The sequence below is a fragment of the Mustela nigripes genome, chromosome 17 (genome assembly GCF_022355385.1).
Source record: "Mustela nigripes isolate SB6536 chromosome 17, MUSNIG.SB6536, whole genome shotgun sequence".
NCBI classification, from domain to species: Eukaryota; Metazoa; Chordata; class Mammalia; order Carnivora; family Mustelidae; genus Mustela; species Mustela nigripes.
The window spans coordinates 10,132,246-10,149,928 of record NC_081573.1 but is presented as its reverse complement, the minus strand read 5'-3'; the positions used below and the strand labels follow the sequence as shown (position 1 = coordinate 10,149,928).

Here is a 17,683-nt window from a genome sequence, read left to right as displayed (position 1 = left end):
CTCTTCTGGCCTGGAGAAGTCACCCCCTCTCACCCCGGCACACAAGGACCCCTTCAGACCTCCAGGAAAATATCCCTCTACGAAAAAGCCCTCCCCAACTCCCCAGACCAGCCAGGTGGCTGCTCCTTCCCACTTCCTCTGTCCCTTAGCAGAGGCGTCCCTGTTCTGACTGTAATTTGTTCAGTGCTGTCTGTCCCCCACTGCACCCCACCCCTGCCATGGGTGCCTGAAGGCAGGGCCTGCATCCCCCTGTTCCCTGCTGAACCCCCGGCACCCAGCTCAGGCGTGCCTCACTGGGGGTGCTCCCAATGGCTGAATGAAATGAAATGAAATGGGGACGCCTGGGTGGCTCAGTTGGTTAAGCAGCTGCCTTCGGCTCAGGTCATGATCCCAGCGTCCTGGGATCGAGTCCCACATCGGGCTCCTTGCTCAGCGGGGAGCCTGCTTCTCCCTCTGCCTCTGCCTGCCATTCTGTCTGCCTGTGTTCGCTCTCTCCCCCTCTCTCTCTCTGATAAATAAATAAAATCTTTAAAAAAAAAAAAAAAAAAAAAAAAAGAAATGAAATGAAATGGAGGGCCCCTCAGTCCTAGCGGCTCCCTGGGGAGGGGCTGAGGTGGCACACGATCCCGAGCCAGCCGGCCAACTACCTGCCCCAGCCTTGGAGATCTCACTCATCTACGAGGCGAACAGAAACATTTCCCAAACTTGGGCCCCTCAACTGCCACAGGTAATGAATCATTTCTATAGCAATTCGCTCAGCAGGAGCCAGTTTCCCAAACCCTCAGTGCTGCCAACGCCATGGGACCTGGTGAGTCTCGGCTGTGGGGTGTCTGGGGCACTGCAGATTGCAGAGCAGCACCTCTGGCCCCTGCCCAGAACAGAGCCAAAAGGCCCAAGGGGCAAAATCCCTCTGGCTGAGAACCACCAGGCTGAGGAGGGGGCAAGGGCTTTCCCACACTACATTCTGTGTCCCCCAGAGACTTGTCCCACTCAGCCCCAGACAGGCAGCCCAGCCAGGGCAATCCTCTCTGCCACCCAGATGTGACAAGAGCCGGCATCAGCCAGGGAGTCAGGGGCAGAGTCAGGCTGGGCCTTGAGCCTACCTTGGGAGACAGTGTAAGGGGCAAGGGCTACACAGCCTCGGACAGGGTCCCACTTTCCCTAGACCCCGTACCCGACAGGGCCTGCACAGTGAGGGGCCTGTCCCGCCGCTGGCCGCAGAAGGCAGCAATGAGGCTGCGGTCCGACTGCACGACGCCAGTATCCAGGAAGCGCGGGAATCCATCAAAGGCCAGGACGTAGCTCAGCTGGAGGTGGAGGGCACAGAATGAAGGTTCAGGGGACAGCAGAGGTGAGGAAGAGGGATGTGTGGGGTCCAGGAGGAGGAGGAGGAGCTCAAGAGGGGAAGACACTCTGAGCCCAGGAAAATGGGCCGTCTGAAACTTCCGGACATAGAGTCACACTGCGGCCACCATCCCCCTCCTGTGTTCACAGCAGACACGGCTCAGGGATCAGGCACTCTCGCACAGAGCCTCTCTCTCAACACATAGCTCCTGGCGGCCACAACCTACCAGTCGGAGTTGACCCACACACGACAAATACCAAGCACACCTGGACTGGGGCGTGGGAGGCCCAGGAAACAGGTGATTTGGGGAACGGGAGGGTCTGTGGGCTCCGGAATGAAGGTCTGTTATCTGAAGACGACAGCTTAAAGTTTGGAGGATAAAGGAACAGGGATGCGGGGTCAGGGTCCGTCTGCGGATTCGGACTGGGCAGGGGAGACATGGGCCTGAACCCTGGTGCCCTCGGTACTCACCGTGCAGGGGGTGCTGCTGTCGGGGGAGAAGGTGAGGGTGAGTGGGGGACAGAGGGTCCCAGGGGCACAGGGCTGCAGCAACTCGGTGGCTGAGACAACCCACACACAGTAGGACAGACCCAGCCCGGCTCTCGCTGCCCTGCCCCCTGGAGGCAGCAGCCCCCCAACCCGGCGTGAGCCCAGCGCCACTGAGGACACGTTGGTGAGGAGGGCACGACCCCCACACTCCCGGAAACAGGAGCCACCAGCCCTGGGTAGATGGAGGAGAGAGCAAGAGCATCAGACGGGTCCCGTCCTGTCCCATCCCATCCCTAATCCTCCCCCGGCCCTCCTGGCGGGCCCCTGGCTCACCGGGGGTCCCCATAGTAGCCAGGGGAGCAGAGCTGGCAGTGGGCACCTTCAGTGTGGTCCTGGCAGAAGCAGAGCCCGCTGAGGTTGTCACAGTGGCCACGGCGCGGGTCTCCATGCCCATTGCACTGGCACGGCCGGCAGCCACCCGAGCCCGTGGCATTGCCAAAGCTGCCGGGCCGGCACCGCTCACAGCGCTCCCCCCACGTCCAGTCTGTGGAGGCCCGGGGCAGGCAGGACACGGAGTCAGGTCAAGGGCAAGAGGAGCCCTACAATGCTCAGCCGATCCCTGACCCCACACAGCTGCTCCAGACCACGGTGACTGGGGGAACCCAGACTGGGGAGGTACTGCACACCCCCAGAGGGGAGACCAAGCCCCCACCAAAGACATGGGTGGCACTGAAACCGTGTGGGGTCTGGAGCAGGCCATGGGGCAGGAGGAGCACTAGCTGGGTTGGGGGACCCAGAAGCCCAGGCAGAGGAAGGACACTAGAGCCCTGAGGAGGGTCTCTGAGGCCAGCCCCGGGAGTCAAGGAGGAGGCCGCTCACCCTGGCACTCATCACAGAAGCCAGGCCCCCGCCTGCGGCAGTGGCTGTGGAAGTTGCAGCCACAGTCCCGGGAGCAACGGGGCACAGGAGGTCCTGGGGCAGGTGTGGGCGGGGGCAGGTCCGACGTCCAGCCCAGGTCACACACACAGGTGAAGTCGGGGGGACCGCTACACACACCATGGCCACAGTCTTCCAGGCACCTGAGAGCATGGTGGGGGCAAGACTAGCTGGGCCAGAGTACCCAAGCCACACCCACCTCCCGCCCCAGTCCGCCCCCTCCTCTCCACAACAACGCCATCCCAGGCCATCGCCTGTTCTCCCCGCTGCCACCCGTCCGGGACTCTGTGGGCGTCCCACGTGGTAACTCCTGTCTCTATGGTAACCACATGTCACCACCAGGGATCTGCTCTCTTTGAAAATCCCTTTCAACTCGATCCTCCTCCATCTCCATGGCAACGCAGAAGACTGTGGCTTGCAGTCCAGGAGTGACCCGTCTCCACAGTAACTAGTGCTACACTGGAGACCCCGTCACTCTAATGAGGGCCTAACCCCCAAGGTAAAGCCCCCTGGCTCACAGGGATGCTGGTTCCCCAGGGAGGCACCCCAGCACCACAATGGCTTCCTCCCTCCGTCTACAAGTGCCCCAGCCCCAGGGCGACATCTCCATGGAAATCCCTCCCAGCTCACGTGCGGTTGCAGTAGGTGACGCCATCACCCTGGTAGCCTCGCTGGCAGTGACACTCGTAGCTGAGGGGTGTGTTCAGGCAGCTTGCCCGCAGGTGGCACCGCGCCAGGCCGAGACGACACTCATCCACGTCAGGACAGCGGGCATACGCCCAGCGGGCAGGGAGGGCCGCCGACAGCCCCAGGCCTTCCCCCACCCACAGGGAGCAGTTTCCCCCACCCAGTGGCCCTGAGAAGTCTCCCTGGAGGCACCTGGGGGGGTGGGAGGTTGGGGACAGAGGAGAGGGAGGGAACAGGGAGATGATAAAGAATTGAGAGATTGAGACAGACAGAAAGGGACCAATCAGAGAAAGAGAAACAGGCATATGAATATGGACAGAAAGACACAGCAGAAATGAAGGAGAGACAAAGAAACCCAGCCAGAGGAATCCGACAGGAGGAATTGTGACAAGCAACCAGGGGATGGGAGAGACATACAGGAAAATAGTTAATGGGAGAGAGAAGGAAAGACAGAAACAGAAAGACAAGGATGAACGATGAGAAGAAACCAGTCACAGAGACAGGGAGAGGGTGGAGATGGAGAAGAGAGAGGGAAAGGGAAGAAACAGAGACAATCAGCCATTAGAATCAGAGTGGGAGAGAGCCCCACACCCTGCCCATACACCAGCCCTCCAGCCTTGTGGTCCCGGCCTCACCGGCCCAGCGTGGGGTTGTCCTCGTTGCCACACCAGCCGCACTCGTGGCTCTGCAGACACTCGTGGCAGGTCAGGAAGCGGTCACAGCTCCGGCACCGAGGCTCCGAGTGCACACTGTGGGGCGACAGGTGTGGGTGGGGGTGTCCGAGCCCTACCCACCGCGCCCTGCCCTTCTCTCTGTGAGCCTCACCCCCCTGCCCAGACCACACCTGTCATCCCAGCCGCGGCAGCCCCCATGCGGGTAGCGGGCCAGATAGGCCGCGAACAAGAAACAGGTATGCGTGGACTGGCACCAGGCGCACTGGCTGGAGTTGGCAAGACAGTCGTCACAGGTCAGGCGCCTGGGGGTGGGGAGCAGGGGCAGGTCAAATTGTGCACCAGCTCCCCCAAGCTCCCTACATCCCCACTCCCTGGGCCCAGGTGGCTCACTGGCTGCAGAGTGGGGGACACTCCTCTGGGCTCTTCAGGGCACCCCGACTCCGGCCCCGCCGGCTGCATGCGGCATCCCCTTTGCGGCTGGTGCTCTGATGCCACTCGCAGAAGGAGTCCTGGGGAATTAAAGAAGGAGTTAGAGCCCAGCTTAGCCATCTACCTCGGGATCCATAAGCAGCTGCTTCCCTCACCTGCCCCACCCCACAGACCACCCCTCCAAGCCCCCTTCCCTCCCCCGCTGCCTGTCTCTCCAGACTTCCTCCTTCAGCCAATGGCATCCATGGGATCTGCCTTCCCAGCATCCACCTCCTTTTGAGGCAAAGAACCCCTGTGTCTGGTCCAGTTGCAGCTGATGGATCCTTAAGCCCCAGAGGTAGATAAGGGGCCACAACTCCCGCCCCTCTACCCCAGCCTCCCAGATGGTTCTGAGAACTGGCACAAGACCCAACCAGAGCCAACAAAACCTGCTTCTGGGACTTCCGCTGAGCTGGGGGCGAAAGGGGGGGTGGGGACAGAAAGGTGCTCTCTCTTACTTGGGACTTGGGGGTGGGTAAGGAGGGGGATGAAAGTCTGAGGCCCTTGTGGTTCCCTTGCCTCTCCCAAGAAGTGAACATCCAAGGGAAGCGAGGATATAGGATGGAGAAGGTGGACGCCGACGACACTGCCTAAACCACACACCTAAAGACCTATCTCTGGGCTCTGGGGCCCGAGCCCATAAAGGCCCCTCCGGTAAAAAGGTGCTGAGGTTTTCTCACCCTTACAACTGCGAGAGTCCTGACTGCCAGGAGCCCACTCTCTAGCCCCTCTCCTCTGCTCCCCACCTGGCTCTCACCTGCAGATCAAGGACAATGGCCCACCTGTCTCCCCCCACTGTACACAAGGGACCCCTTGGATGCCAGTGCCAATTCCAGCGGGCTCACCCCCGCCCCCACCCCTGGTCGCCTAATTCGGCTGCCTTGACCCTGAGACTTCCCCTCCATGGCCTGGCAGGCACCTGAGTGCAGGCATGACAGTCTCGGTGCTCCTCGCAGAGCGGGCAGAGGGCAGGCACCAGCACCAGCAGGGACCCGCCGGCCCAGTCGTCCCCGCAGTGGGCCCCGCTCTGGCGTAGGTGGCAGGAGGCGCTGCTCAGGCACCAGCCACAGCCCTGGTCTGCCAAGCATCCCAGGCAGGAGGAGTAGGAGGAACAGGCTGAAGAGCGGTAGGGCTCCAGGAAGAAGAAGGAGATCTCCTGGGGGAAGGGCTCACGTGAGGGCCAGGGGTCCACCCAGGGCGGGAGCTGAGGGCCGCGGTAGGGGTCAGGGTTGAGCGCTGAACACTTAAGTGTTCAGAGACAAGGTCAAGAACTCAAGCATGTGGAAAGTCAGGCTTTAGGAGGAGAAGACAAAAGGGGATTGGGGTTTGAGAGCATCCAGATGAGGGAGCAGAGCACAGAGGGCAGAAGTCAGAGAAAGTGGAGTAAGAGATATGGGCAGGGGGTCAGAATGTGAGATCAGGTCAGAGTCTGAGGGTCAGAGGTTGGTGTCTGGAGGGCTCCAGGTGAGGCCCAGAGGTCAAGAGTCAGGGAGTGGGAGGTTAGGTCAGGAGAGTTAGAATTTGCAGCCTGGGGTTCAGAAAGCTCCAGGGGTCTGAGGCCCGGGCAAAAGTACTCACGCTGCCACCTGGCACACCAGTCCGGTCCCACAGCAGAGTGAGTTCGCTGTGCCCAGGGCCTGCTGAGCCATTGAGCTGGCCCTGGATCTCCACTGCGTACTTGTGGCCCCGGCCAGGCAGCGGGAAGAGGCGAGCAGACCCTGGGCGCTGCAGCCGCCTCGTCTCCTTCTCCTGCTGAGCAACCCAGCGCCCCACCTCCTCCTGGGTACAGGTGAGGGACAGATACGGGGGTCAGAACGTTCCAGCTGACCCAACCCCTGAAACCTCCAAGAGCCCCAAACCCACCTCACCTCCGTCCTGGGAAGAGGAAGAGGGCTTCAGAGATCCTTAGACCCCCAAGAACCTCTGAGAACCCTCAACTAACCCCACTACCATCACCCATGGCCTCTTTGGGGGCGTTTGACTTGGTAACTCAGACCTTCCACACCTTCTTCAAAATTCCTTCCCAATTCCATTCATAACTGAAAGCCCCAGGGCACTCCCTCCACTAAGGATATGTCCCATGCCTCTGATTTCTCCCCAGCCCCTCCCTGCACTATATACCCCACTCCCCATATTTGCTACTAACAGCCCCCTGAATGGTCAGGCACCCTTACCATGTTCTCCGTGTCAGGACCCCGGGCCATCCGAGCCACGACGTGCAGACGCTGGGCCCGGGCCCACACAGCTACATCCTCAGCCCCCGCCCCTCCGGGCCCTCCGGGCAGCAGGGGATGGATGAAGCCACGGTAGACCAGGGACACATCGGTCTCTGGGCTGGGCGTCAGGGTGATAGTTGTACTGCGGACGATCAAGACCTGGGCCCGCCGGGGAGGAAGGTATGCGTGAGTGCCTCTCCGAGTGGCCCCATGGTGGCCACACCTCTCAGGCAAACATCAGAACCAGAAAAAAATCAGGCACCCCAACTTCCTTCCCTCTTGCATCAAATGAGAGACCGAGGCCAGGGGCACTCGGGAGTCAGTACTCCAACTTGGACAATAGATAGCACGGTCCCGGCCCCCCCGCTCATCACCTCCTTCATCAAACTCCGAGACCCCAGACCTTTCAAGAGCTTCTTCCCCAACAGTCCACCTTTCTACTTTCCACCAAAGCCCTTAAGAGTCCACGCTATTTTAAAAAGTCCCTGAACTACAGGGTTCATAGAAATTTCCAAATTGGTGAACACAGCCCATGCCAGCCCATGCCAGCAGGGGGGTCACACCCTAGCTCCTGTGAACTCCCAGACCCTAGCTCTATATGGGGACAGAGCGCCTTTGCTCACGAACCTTCCAGACCTCACCCTATGTAACATGTTCTTGGTTATATAATAATAAACCAGCACACGAGTTTTTTTAAAAAAAAAGAGAGAATCCAGATCCAACATTCAAAGTGACAGACATACTACATGATTTATTCGCATGCATTTTATAATCATTTTATAAGTGCAAAAGAATGGAATAAGCCAAGTATTCGTCAACAAAGGACTACTTAAGGAAACTATAGCACTACAGCTCTAGAATCTAAATTGGAGTATTACAAAACTCTTAAAAAAAAAAAATTGAGGGTGTTTCCTAAGTTCTAAGAAGCTTGCCAGGACATGTTAAAAAACAGAAGTGGGGGCGCCTGGGTGGCTCAGTGGGTTAAGCCGCTGCCTTCGGCTCAGGTCATGATCTCAGGGTCCTGGGATCGAGTCCCACATCGGGCTCTCTGCTCAGCAGGGAGTCTGCTTCCTCCTCTCTCTCTCTCTGTCTGCCTCTCTGCCTACTTGTGATCTCTGTCTGTCAAATAAACAAATAAAATATTTAAAAAAAAAAAAAAAAAAACAGAAGTGGCGCAGTGCCTGGGTGGCTCAGTGGGTTAAAACCTCACCTTTGGCTCAGGTCATGGTCCCAGAGTCCTGGGATTGAGCCCCACATCAGGCTCTCTGCTCAGCAGGGAGCCTGCTTCCCCTTCTCTGTTTGTCTGCTCTCTGCTTACTTGTGATCTCTGTCTGCCAACTAAATAAATAAAATCTTTAAAAAAAAAAAATAGAAGTGGCAGTGTAGTGAGACTGGAATATTACTTTTGGGGGAAGAAAAATAATAATAATTAGGGGTGCCTGGGTGGCTCAGTCGTTAAGTGTCTGCCTTCAGCTTAGGTCTGATCCCAGGGCCCCAGGATCGAGCCCCACGTCGGGCTCCCTGCTTGGCGGGAAGCCTGCTTCTCCCTCTCCCATTCCCCCACGTGTGTTCCCTCTCTCGCTCTATCAAATAAATAAATAAAATATTTAAAAAAAAAAAAAGAATTAAATGTCACATGTGCATGTATCTGAATAAGCAGACCTACAAGGATATAAAAGAAATCCCAGATGATCTTCTGGAGAGACTCAGGGTGACATCGAGTTGGGGGGATGCTGGGGACAGCTACACGACATACGAGAGTTGGCAAATCCACAGTTAGCGGATTGCCAACGACAAATCACTAAAAGGTTAGCAGTTGCCAGGGGCTGGAGGAGAGGGGGAACAGAGAGGGATTACTTAATGGATCTGGAGTTTCTTTATGGGGTAACGAGCATGTTCTAGAACTAGGTGATGATCGCACAATACTGTGAATGTGCTTCATGTTGCTGATGGTAAATTTCATGTGATGTGTGTTTTAGCACAATTTAAAAAACTCTTATGATGGGGCACCTGAGTGGCTCTGTCAGTTAAGCATCTGCCTTCGGCTCAGGTCATGATCCCAGGGTCCTGGGATCCAACCCTGCATCAGGCTCTCTGCTCAGCAGGGAGCCTGCTTCCTCCTCTCTCTCTCTCTCTCTGCCTACCTCTCTGCCTACTTGTGATCTCTCTCTGTCAAATAAATAAACAAACTCTTTAAAAAAAAAAAAAAACCTCTTATGCAATAAGGAAGATCAAACCCTTGAATGTAAAGGCTTATTATGAAACCACAAGATTGGTATAGAACCATTTGAACAATGAAAACCCCAGGACCACACACTGGGCCCCATCCCCTGGCTCCCCACCTTGTCAGGCTGGGAGGCATTGGGTGGCTGCTGGAAAGTGAGCAGGTGCAGGCCAGGCAGGAAGCTCTGGGTGATGCAGGCCTCCAGGGATGTGACAAAGACAGGCACAGGCCCCCACCAGCCCACGGTGCCCGAGATCTGCTCCCCTCGGCAGCGGGCCTGCTCTGTGAGGACAGGAGGAGGGCAGGAATGGCAGTCAGTGTGGGGTGCTGCACCGCTCCATCCCACACCACCCTTGCATACTCACCAGGCCGGGGGAGGCAGCTTTCATTATGCACACACCAGCCCAGGGAGCCAGGCCCCCGGGGAGGAGCTGTGGGGCTGCTGAAGGCCAGGCAGGCCTGGCAGTCACCCAGAAGGCGACCCAGGCCCAGGCAGCTGGCAGCTGGACACTGCAGGGAAGGGAGGGACAGGGGTTACTGTCCACGGGGGCTTCACGGGGACCTGGGAAGTGCTGCAGGTTCAAGAGTCACAGGGTAGAAAGCGGCAGGCAATCGGAGAAGGGAACTGAAAATGAACTGGAATGAGAAAGATCGAGTGGACAGGACCTAGGGGCTCTGCAGGGTTGTAAGTTCAAAAGGATCAGGATGGGCCAGAGGTTCAGGGGTCAGAGGTCAGGAGTGCCAAGGTTCGTGTGAAAACAAGTCTCCCAAATGGAAGAAAGTCCTCTACTGGGTTTCGACAGAGGGAGACACTGAGGGTCGAGTCTCCATGCGAGGAGAAAGAGCACTGGGATGGTCACTCACAGCCCCAGAGGGAGTCCCAGGAGGTGGCGCAGCTTGGCAGGCCCCCTGACACCAGCTGCACTCAGGGTCACGGGAGCAGACGCTGTGGTCCGTGTACATGGAGCAATAGTCTAAGTGGTACTGCAGAGACACGGGGGTGGGGGGCGCTCCTCAGACTGGGAGCCTGCTCCCTCATACCCACCTTGATGATCCCAGGGAACCCCAACTGCTTGACACCTTAAGGACCCCTATCCACTCTGCCCTCAGCCCCAGGGACCCCCAGTCCTTCTCCCAGGCACCCACCCCAACTTGCTCCCACCTCCCTGGGAACCATGCCTCCTCCCAGTTCCCCCCCACCCCAAGCAGCCACCCTCTCCCTATCTCCCCAGTGCTCACGTCCGGAGCAGGCGCCTGGAACACAAAGGGAGGCACCTTGTAGGCCATCAAGTCCCCACGGGGCCGGCCACTGTACCCCCCAGCCACCAACAGGACGCTGCCTCCAAGCACAGCTGCTACATGTGAGTACCGCCCACTGGGAGGTGCTGCTCGGCCTAGAATACAGACACCCCACCCCCCACCAACCCAAGGACATGAGATTCCAACCAGTCTCCCAAGCTCATGGCTCCCTTGCCAGGAGGACTGTCCCAACTTTCTCATGCCCCAGTCCAGCCCCCGACTTCCTGCTTCAACTGAACGCGTCCCCACACCACTGCCCAGGACACCTTTTGATGACAGAGCCTGATCTTCGGAGTCAGAAAAACCTGGCTTCCATTCCTAGGTCTTCCACTTACTTGGGTTCAAATCACGGGTCCAACTAGCTGTGTGGCACTGAGTAGGAGAAGCAACTTCTCTTTATCTTGGTTTCCTCCTCTAGACATAGACCATCTTCCTGCCCTCAGGGAGCCATGAGGCAAGGCCGCTGGACTCTGACCTGGTTTTGTCTGGCATCAGCCTCCCACCCTGGGACAGCCTCTGATCGTCCTCTGGAAAACCACCCTCTCCCATCACAGTCCACAGGTCGAGTTGAGCTAACCCAGCCTCTAGCAGCACTGGGGTGTAGCCCAGGCCTGTCATGTCAGGGACTCATTCAGGAAGAGGACCTAATTCCTACGATTTTGGGGGAAAAGGCATGTGCTTCCTCCCTCTGGGCCTTTTAAAGGGGTAGTATATAGGCCCAGGGCTGCTGGCGACCATTTGCAAAAGACAAACCTGCCACAGACTGAAGCAAACTTGAAAGAGAACTAGCTGATGCCAACCTGTGAACTTCCAGACCCAGGCCAGACTGAAGCCAGCTGTCACTCAAGAGAGCTAAGAAACTTGGTTTTGCTCAAGCTGGTTGGGTTGGAGCCTGTCACTCAGAACTAGGAGTCCTAAGTGATGGGTAAATGGTCGGTGACCAACAGAAGAGCCTTGGATTCGAGGCCTTGAATGCCAGGCCAAGGCTTTATTCCTGATGGTCAAACAGGGTTCCATGGGGAACCCTTCACTCAGCCTACCCCTTAAATGTCAATGTCCCTTCCTTATGACTTTCTCTGTCCTTGCTCTTCTGTCCAGTGGAGCAGGGAGAGGAGATGGGTCTCCTGAAGTCCACAGCGCCCTGAAATGATATGCCCGGTTTGTGTGTACAAGTGTCTTTCCGAGCTCAGGACCTGTGGCTTCCTTCTGATTCCCTAAGCAGTCTGATTTAAGGAGTTTGAAAGGTTCTTCCACACCCCCTTCTTGGCACCTTCATAAAGTCAACATACTGAGCCCTTGGCTAGGCAGTCTTCCTTCTTCGTGCCATCTCAACTGCTCTCACGACAGCCCAGTGGTTTAAGTGCTACTGTCATTCCCGTTTTACAGATGGGCAAGTTGAGGCACAGAGAGATTAAATGATATTTTTGTACAAATGGTTGCCTGGGGCCAGCCATCCTGGTTCTGCCACTTGCCCACTCTATGACCTTGAAAACGTCAAACACAGGCGGTTCCCTGGGGCAGCTGGAAATGGACAAAAGCTGGCTGGAGCCTAGACCAATGCTCTGGGGCCAGCCTCCCATCTCCATGGCAACTGAGGCCCCACGCTGCCCCCAGCATGGGCTGGCCTCCAGAGCCCAGCTCCAACAGCACATCTGGCTCACCCTACGAGCACCAACATGGTTCCTGCCCAAAGCCCAGTTTCACTGTCAGGGAGGTGTGACTCTCAGGAAAACAGAGGGGGCCACTCACCCTCAGGGGTTCCTGGGGGGGCGAGCTCGGCCCCCGACACCCACTGATGACAGCCAAGGTGGTAGAAGAAGAGGCCATCTTCATAGCACTTCTCCTCCTGATAATGGGTGTGCACATTGCCCCCTGGGAAAGGAGGAAAGGGGCACAGCTGGCAAGCCTGGCGAAGGTGGGGACCCTCAGGCAGGGAGCCTCAGCTCAGTGTGGGCGTGAGGCCCTGGCAGGCAGGCAGGCAGGACCAGGGAGCCTCCTCACCATAGACCACCATGTAGTTCCCCAGGACACTGGCTGTGTGGAAGGCTCTCTCCCGTGGGCCCTGAAGCCCATCCCGGCCCTTCAGGGTGGTCCACACGCGCTGATCCACGTGAAAGAGCTCAGTGGAGTTCACCCGCACAGAGAACCTATTGGTAGGAGCAGAGGAGGGCCTCAGGGCAGGAAGGGCTTCTCTCCCTTCTCCAGGCTCTCAAGAGCCCCATGATGGGTCAGGGTGAGACTGTCGTGATGAGGTTTATGTCCTCACCCGCCTCCCAGTGGACAGGACCTGGGTCTGGTCATCTCTGGATTCTGCATATCATCTAGCCAGGGCTGGCCTTGACCCAGCAGGGCGTAGATGAGCAGACAGATGGGTGGGAGAATGTGGGAAGTAAGTGGCCAAGAGACTGAATGAAGGGTTAGAGAGTCAGATTTGCAGATGAGCAAATAAAAGAACGAGTGAACTAGGGAATGACCTAAGGAAGGAAGGCCCGGATGACTGAGAAAGTCCATCAATGGGCAAACACCACTAAAGACTGAAGACCCAGGTGACCAGGCCAGGCTTGGCCCTGCAGAGCAGGTCACTCACCTAGCAGTGGAGGGCCGGTGTCCACCGTGAACCAGCAAGGTGCGTGAGGGCGCGTGGAACACCATGGAGTGGCCAGTGGCGGCAGGGGGCCGCCCGCCAGCCGGAATCACCTGCTCCCAGTAGCCTCCACTGGTGCCATCGAGGCGAAAACGGAAGAGGCCAGAGGAGAAGAGGTCGTGCTGCGTGCGGCCACCGGACACATAGAGCCAGACATCGTCCACCAGGGCAGCTGCATGACCTGCCAGGCCTGGTGGCCCTGAGGAACCCAAGGCAGGTGGTGCAAGGAGCTCCCAGTGGCCCCCGCCCAGTGGGTTAAAGGCCCACACGTCACTGGTGAGGGAGCCATCAGCCAGCTCGCCGCCCATGAGCACCAGGGCGCCGGCCCAGGCCACAGCCACGTGGGAGTGCCGGGCAGCCTGTAGGCAAGAGACCGGGAGACAGGATGGTGACACAGAGTGACAAGAAAGCCAACCAGAGAGAGAGAGAGATGTAGAGACACAGAGAAAAACAGAAATACACAAAGAGAGAAAGGAAGACAGACCCAGCAAGACAGACACAAGCAAAGAAAAACAAATTTAAAAAAAAAAAAAAAAAAGGAGGCTGGGGGGTAGGGATAGGGGATAGGGGAAATGGCAGAGAAAAGCAGAGGGAAAGACAGACTGATAGACAGCCCAGAGGAGACACAGAGACCAAGAGAGAGCAGAAGACCAATGCGCAGAAACAAAAATGGAAAGAGAAACCAAGAGAAAGAGACAGGAGATTCACAGAAGAGTAAGATGCAAAAAAGGAGATACAGGAAGCAAAAAAGAAAGCCAAACGTAGAAAAGCGGCACTGGGAGGATGACGTGGGCCTGTATCAAGCAGCAAGGCTGAGGGCGTATGGGGTGGTGGGGTCGCTCTAGGGTGCCCTAGCTGGGGCTGCCGGAGTGGACAGGCGCCTCCGAGGGGGGAGGGGGAGTCAAGCAGCCTGGGGGTGGAGGGCAGCAGGGATTCATACCGGGGCAGGACTCAGGTCCCAGCGCTCCCAGGTGTTGGCAGAGAAGTTGTATAGGACCAGGTCCCCCAGAGCGCTGTTGAGGTCCTGGCCTGTTGAGGGACAGATGGGCTCAGGCCCTGGCCACAGGCCGCCAGACCCCAGATGCGTGCCCCATCAGCTCACCTCCGAAAATGGCCAGCAGCCCTGGTGGGGACAGGAAGGCACCAGCCGCACCAATCCGGGCTGAGAAGGTGGGGTCCTCGGCACTCACATTGTGCCACCAGCCAGCTCCCTGGTTCTCCCATAGGTGCAGGTCACAGGCGCGTCCCAGGAAGCCAGGCTCACAGCGGCATGGTCCCAGAGGCTGGAGGGGGACGGGCACACAAAGGCAAGGATGGAGAGAGAAAGAGAGAGAGAAAGGGGGAGGAGAGATGAAGCGGGGGGGGGGGGGGGGCACACGGGACCGAAAGGGAGAAGGAAAAAGGTGGACAGGAAAGGAGAGATGGAGTAACAGCCAGGAAGGAGACAGGCCAACAGACAGAGGAAGAAAGGGACATAGAGACACAACCAGAGAGAAGCAGAGAGGTAGGAAAAAGCAGACAGACCATCAAGAAAAGGGAATGGGAACGACAGAAGGCCCTGGAGAGGAAAATGAGGACAGAGAGCAAGAGAGACTGGAGGAGAAGGCAGCGGTGAGGGCAAGGTCAGCCTAGGCTGGACGACCTCAGTCTGGGGAGGTGAAGGCAGGAGGGCTCAAGATGTGATCTAGTCCCAAGGCTGTGTGTGCATGGCTGAGGCACAAGGTCAGTGGTCAGCAGGCAGAAGTCAGGGCTGGGGGCCCAAGGCCAGAAAAAGTGACTGGGTGGGATGATGGAGTCTGGCAGGCAAGGGGAAGGCAGGTAGGTTCACCGGCGAAAGGTAGGTTACAGGCAGGAAGGGTGGACACAGGCACAGGAGGGGTCCCAGATGAAGGCAAGGCGGGGCTGGAGGGCAGATGGGAGTGGGGTCTGGGAGGAGAGGGGAGTCCTGAGGGTGACAGCAGGGTCCTAAGCAGGGATGGCTGTCCTGGAAGGGGCCAGGGAGTTTCAGGCAGGGGCACATGGAGCAGTAGGTGTGGTCACCTGGGGGCGGGGGACACACAGCTGGGGACAGGCTCACCGAGGCGCAGGTGCCGTGGCTGCCGCAGTAGGCTGAACACTCCTGCAGGCTGCAGTCAGGGCCCCCCCAGCCAGGCTCGCAGGCACACACCCCAGGGGCCCGGCACTGCCCACGGCTGCTGCAGCCCCCAGGGCACAGGGAGAAGCGGAAGGAGGCATTGAATCCCAGAAGGTTGTAGTTGGCGTCGCTGAAGAGATGCAGCAGCATCTGCAGGCACAAGATGGGCACGGCTGCAGGGGCTCCGGGGACTGGACTGGGGGGTGGGCTGCTCCCATCCCCACCCCACCCCACCCCACCCGGCGCGTCCCTGCCTCCTTTCTTGGGTCTCTCTCCACCCTTCTTTGCTGCCAACTCTCTCTTGCTGGGTCTCTGCCCCTCCCCCTCTTTTGTTTTCTTCTGTGTATCGAACCCCCTTCCTCCAAAGTCCACCCAGAACTCCAGCCAGAGACCCCCACCAACCGGCCCCACCAACCTTGCCTGAGGAGGCCTCGATGGGTGGAGGCCGAGTGCTCCCACTCAGACTGGCAAGCAGGGGCCCTCGGGGAGAGTCCCCATCATACACGAACAGGTAGTCGTAAGTGCATTCCGTGTCCAGGAAAAGGAAGTCCAGCAGGATCCGGTGCTGGGGGCTTGGGGCTGGGCAGGGAGAGTAGAGGGTGCTGGGCTCAGATGTGGACCCTCTTCCTGTGCCTCCATGTACCCCATCCCAAAATACCAAGGACTGCCTGGTGATGTTGAAGGCCCAAAGATAAGTCAGACCTGAGCTCTGCCTTCAAGGGGCCCCCTGGTCTCAACAGCCCAGAGAGACCAGAGCAGTGACAGCCAGGGAGATGGGGGCCAGAGAAGGAATTACAGTGTCAGCCCCAGAAAGGACTCCTGAGACCAGGCTGAACACCTCCCACCACTCCGGCGGCCAAGCTGAAGGGCCCCAGAAAGAACCCAACCCCAGGGGTTCATACAGAGCTGTAAGCCTCCGACACTAAGCCTGAGGGGCAGGGAAGAGGCCAGTTTCTTCCCCCTGGATGGGCCAAACCTTGGAGTACCACAGCTCCTCTCCCCACCTCCCCAGGTCTCCGCTCGGTTTCTTGTAGTAGCTAAAGGCACAGACTTGAGCCAGCCTGCCTGGGCTCACTTCCTGGCTCTGCCACTTACTAGCTACTAGCTGTGTGGCCTCGGGCAAGTCTCCTAACCTCTCTGAATCTGTTTCTCCATCTGGGAAGTAGAGTTGTAACAGTCCTAAGGCTGACTGAAACTTCTTGGCCGCTCCCATCAAGAGGGGAGGGCTGATTCCTCGCTCCCTGTACCTTGGGAAGACCCTCCAAGAGACTAGCGTGACCGACACACAGCAGCAAAGTGGACATTCTGGCCCTTGCACGGCTGGATCAGAGAAGCCTCGCAGCTTCTACCTGGACATCCTAGAATGCTCCTTCTCAGAACACAGCTGTCAAGCTCCGAAAAGCCAAAGCCACATGGGGTGGGTGGAGGGGCGCGGGCCAGCGTCCCACCTGACAACCCCAGCCAGCAACCACCAGCCCCTCGAGGGAGCTTTCATTGACGTCTGGCCCAGGTGAGTGTTCAGATGACCGCAGTCCCAGCGGACGTCCAGCTAGGACCACAGGAGAGGCCTAGCCCTCCATAACCCCCATCCCACATCTTACACTGGGGGCTCGGGAAACTAGACCTGGGTTCCTGCTCCACTCCTGACCTGTTGGGGGACACTGGGCCAGCCCCTTCCCCGATGTCCCTCAGCACACTCCCCTGCGTACTAGAGATGCTCACACACCACTCACTAGCCGTGTGATCTTGGGCTGGTTCCACGGGCTCTCTGAGCCTCGGTTTCCTTTACGTAAAATGGAGATACTCTCCCCACCCACCAAGGCTGATGGGAAGATTCAAGATGGTGACTCCAGGCCTCACTGTCTCTTCCCAGGCTCATTGATTCAGCCTCCTCCCTGGCCTCCCGTCTTGCCCTGACAACGGTCCCTGAGAGACTGTCCCCACTTGGCATCTGGTTCTGGCCCTACCCTGTTCAAAAGCCCTCCATGGCTGGGGTACCTGGATGGCTTAGTTGTTATGTGTCTCAGGTCACGACCTCAGCTAAGCGTGGAGCCTGCTTGAAGATTCTCTCTCTCTGGTTCTGCTCTTGGTTTTGGCACCAAAAAAAAAAAAAAGGATTCTCTCTCCCTCTACCCCTCCTTCTCCTGCACTTGCTCACATGCTCTCTTAAAAAATAAATAAATAGGGTGCCTGGGTGGCTCAGTGGATTAAGCCGCTGCCTTCGGCTCAGGTCATGATCTCAGGGTCCTGGGATCCAGTCCCACATTGGGCTCTCTGCTCAGCAGGGAGCCTGCTTCCTCCTCTCTCTCTCTGCCTACTTGTGATCTCTCTCTGTCAAATAAATAAATAAAATCTTTAAAAAAAAAAAACAAAATAAAGGGTGCCTGGGTGGCTCAGTGGGTTAAGCCGCTGCCTTCGGCTCAGGTCATGATCTCAGGGTCCTGGGATCGAGTCCCACATCGGGCTCTCTGCTCAGCAGGGAGCCTGCTTCCTCCTCTCTCTCTCCTACCTCTCTGCCTACTTGTGATCTCTCTCTGTCAAATAAATAAATAAAATCTTTAAAAAAA

The 17,683-nt window shown here is 57.8% G+C and overlaps 1 protein-coding gene across 2 annotated transcripts in view; it reads right to left on the bottom strand.

Moving 5' to 3' along the window:
- The window catches only part of MEGF8 (multiple EGF like domains 8), a 37,553-nt gene that overhangs the window by 15,536 nt on the left and 4,334 nt on the right, over positions 1–17,683 (bottom strand). The window contains exons 2-23 of one of the 2 annotated variants that reach the window (XM_059382707.1): positions 15,532–15,695; positions 15,060–15,266; positions 14,085–14,265; positions 13,923–14,011; positions 12,926–13,341; positions 12,340–12,485; positions 12,088–12,210; positions 10,279–10,433; positions 9,904–10,023; positions 9,405–9,549; positions 9,158–9,321; positions 6,774–6,974; positions 6,178–6,378; positions 5,519–5,755; positions 4,522–4,640; positions 4,302–4,433; positions 4,093–4,206; positions 3,401–3,649; positions 2,714–2,913; positions 2,168–2,378; positions 1,817–2,066; positions 1,175–1,307 (exon numbers count right to left, since the gene is read on the bottom strand). In XM_059382707.1, coding sequence (XP_059238690.1) covers positions 1,175–1,307; positions 1,817–2,066; positions 2,168–2,378; positions 2,714–2,913; positions 3,401–3,649; positions 4,093–4,206; positions 4,302–4,433; positions 4,522–4,640; positions 5,519–5,755; positions 6,178–6,378; positions 6,774–6,974; positions 9,158–9,321; positions 9,405–9,549; positions 9,904–10,023; positions 10,279–10,433; positions 12,088–12,210; positions 12,340–12,485; positions 12,926–13,341; positions 13,923–14,011; positions 14,085–14,265; positions 15,060–15,266; positions 15,532–15,695 — 3,957 coding nt within the window. The remainder of the gene's footprint in view (positions 1–1,174; positions 1,308–1,816; positions 2,067–2,167; positions 2,379–2,713; positions 2,914–3,400; positions 3,650–4,092; positions 4,207–4,301; positions 4,434–4,521; positions 4,641–5,518; positions 5,756–6,177; positions 6,379–6,773; positions 6,975–9,157; positions 9,322–9,404; positions 9,550–9,903; positions 10,024–10,278; positions 10,434–12,087; positions 12,211–12,339; positions 12,486–12,925; positions 13,342–13,922; positions 14,012–14,084; positions 14,266–15,059; positions 15,267–15,531; positions 15,696–17,683) is intronic. The other variant, XM_059382708.1, reaches the window with a different exon arrangement.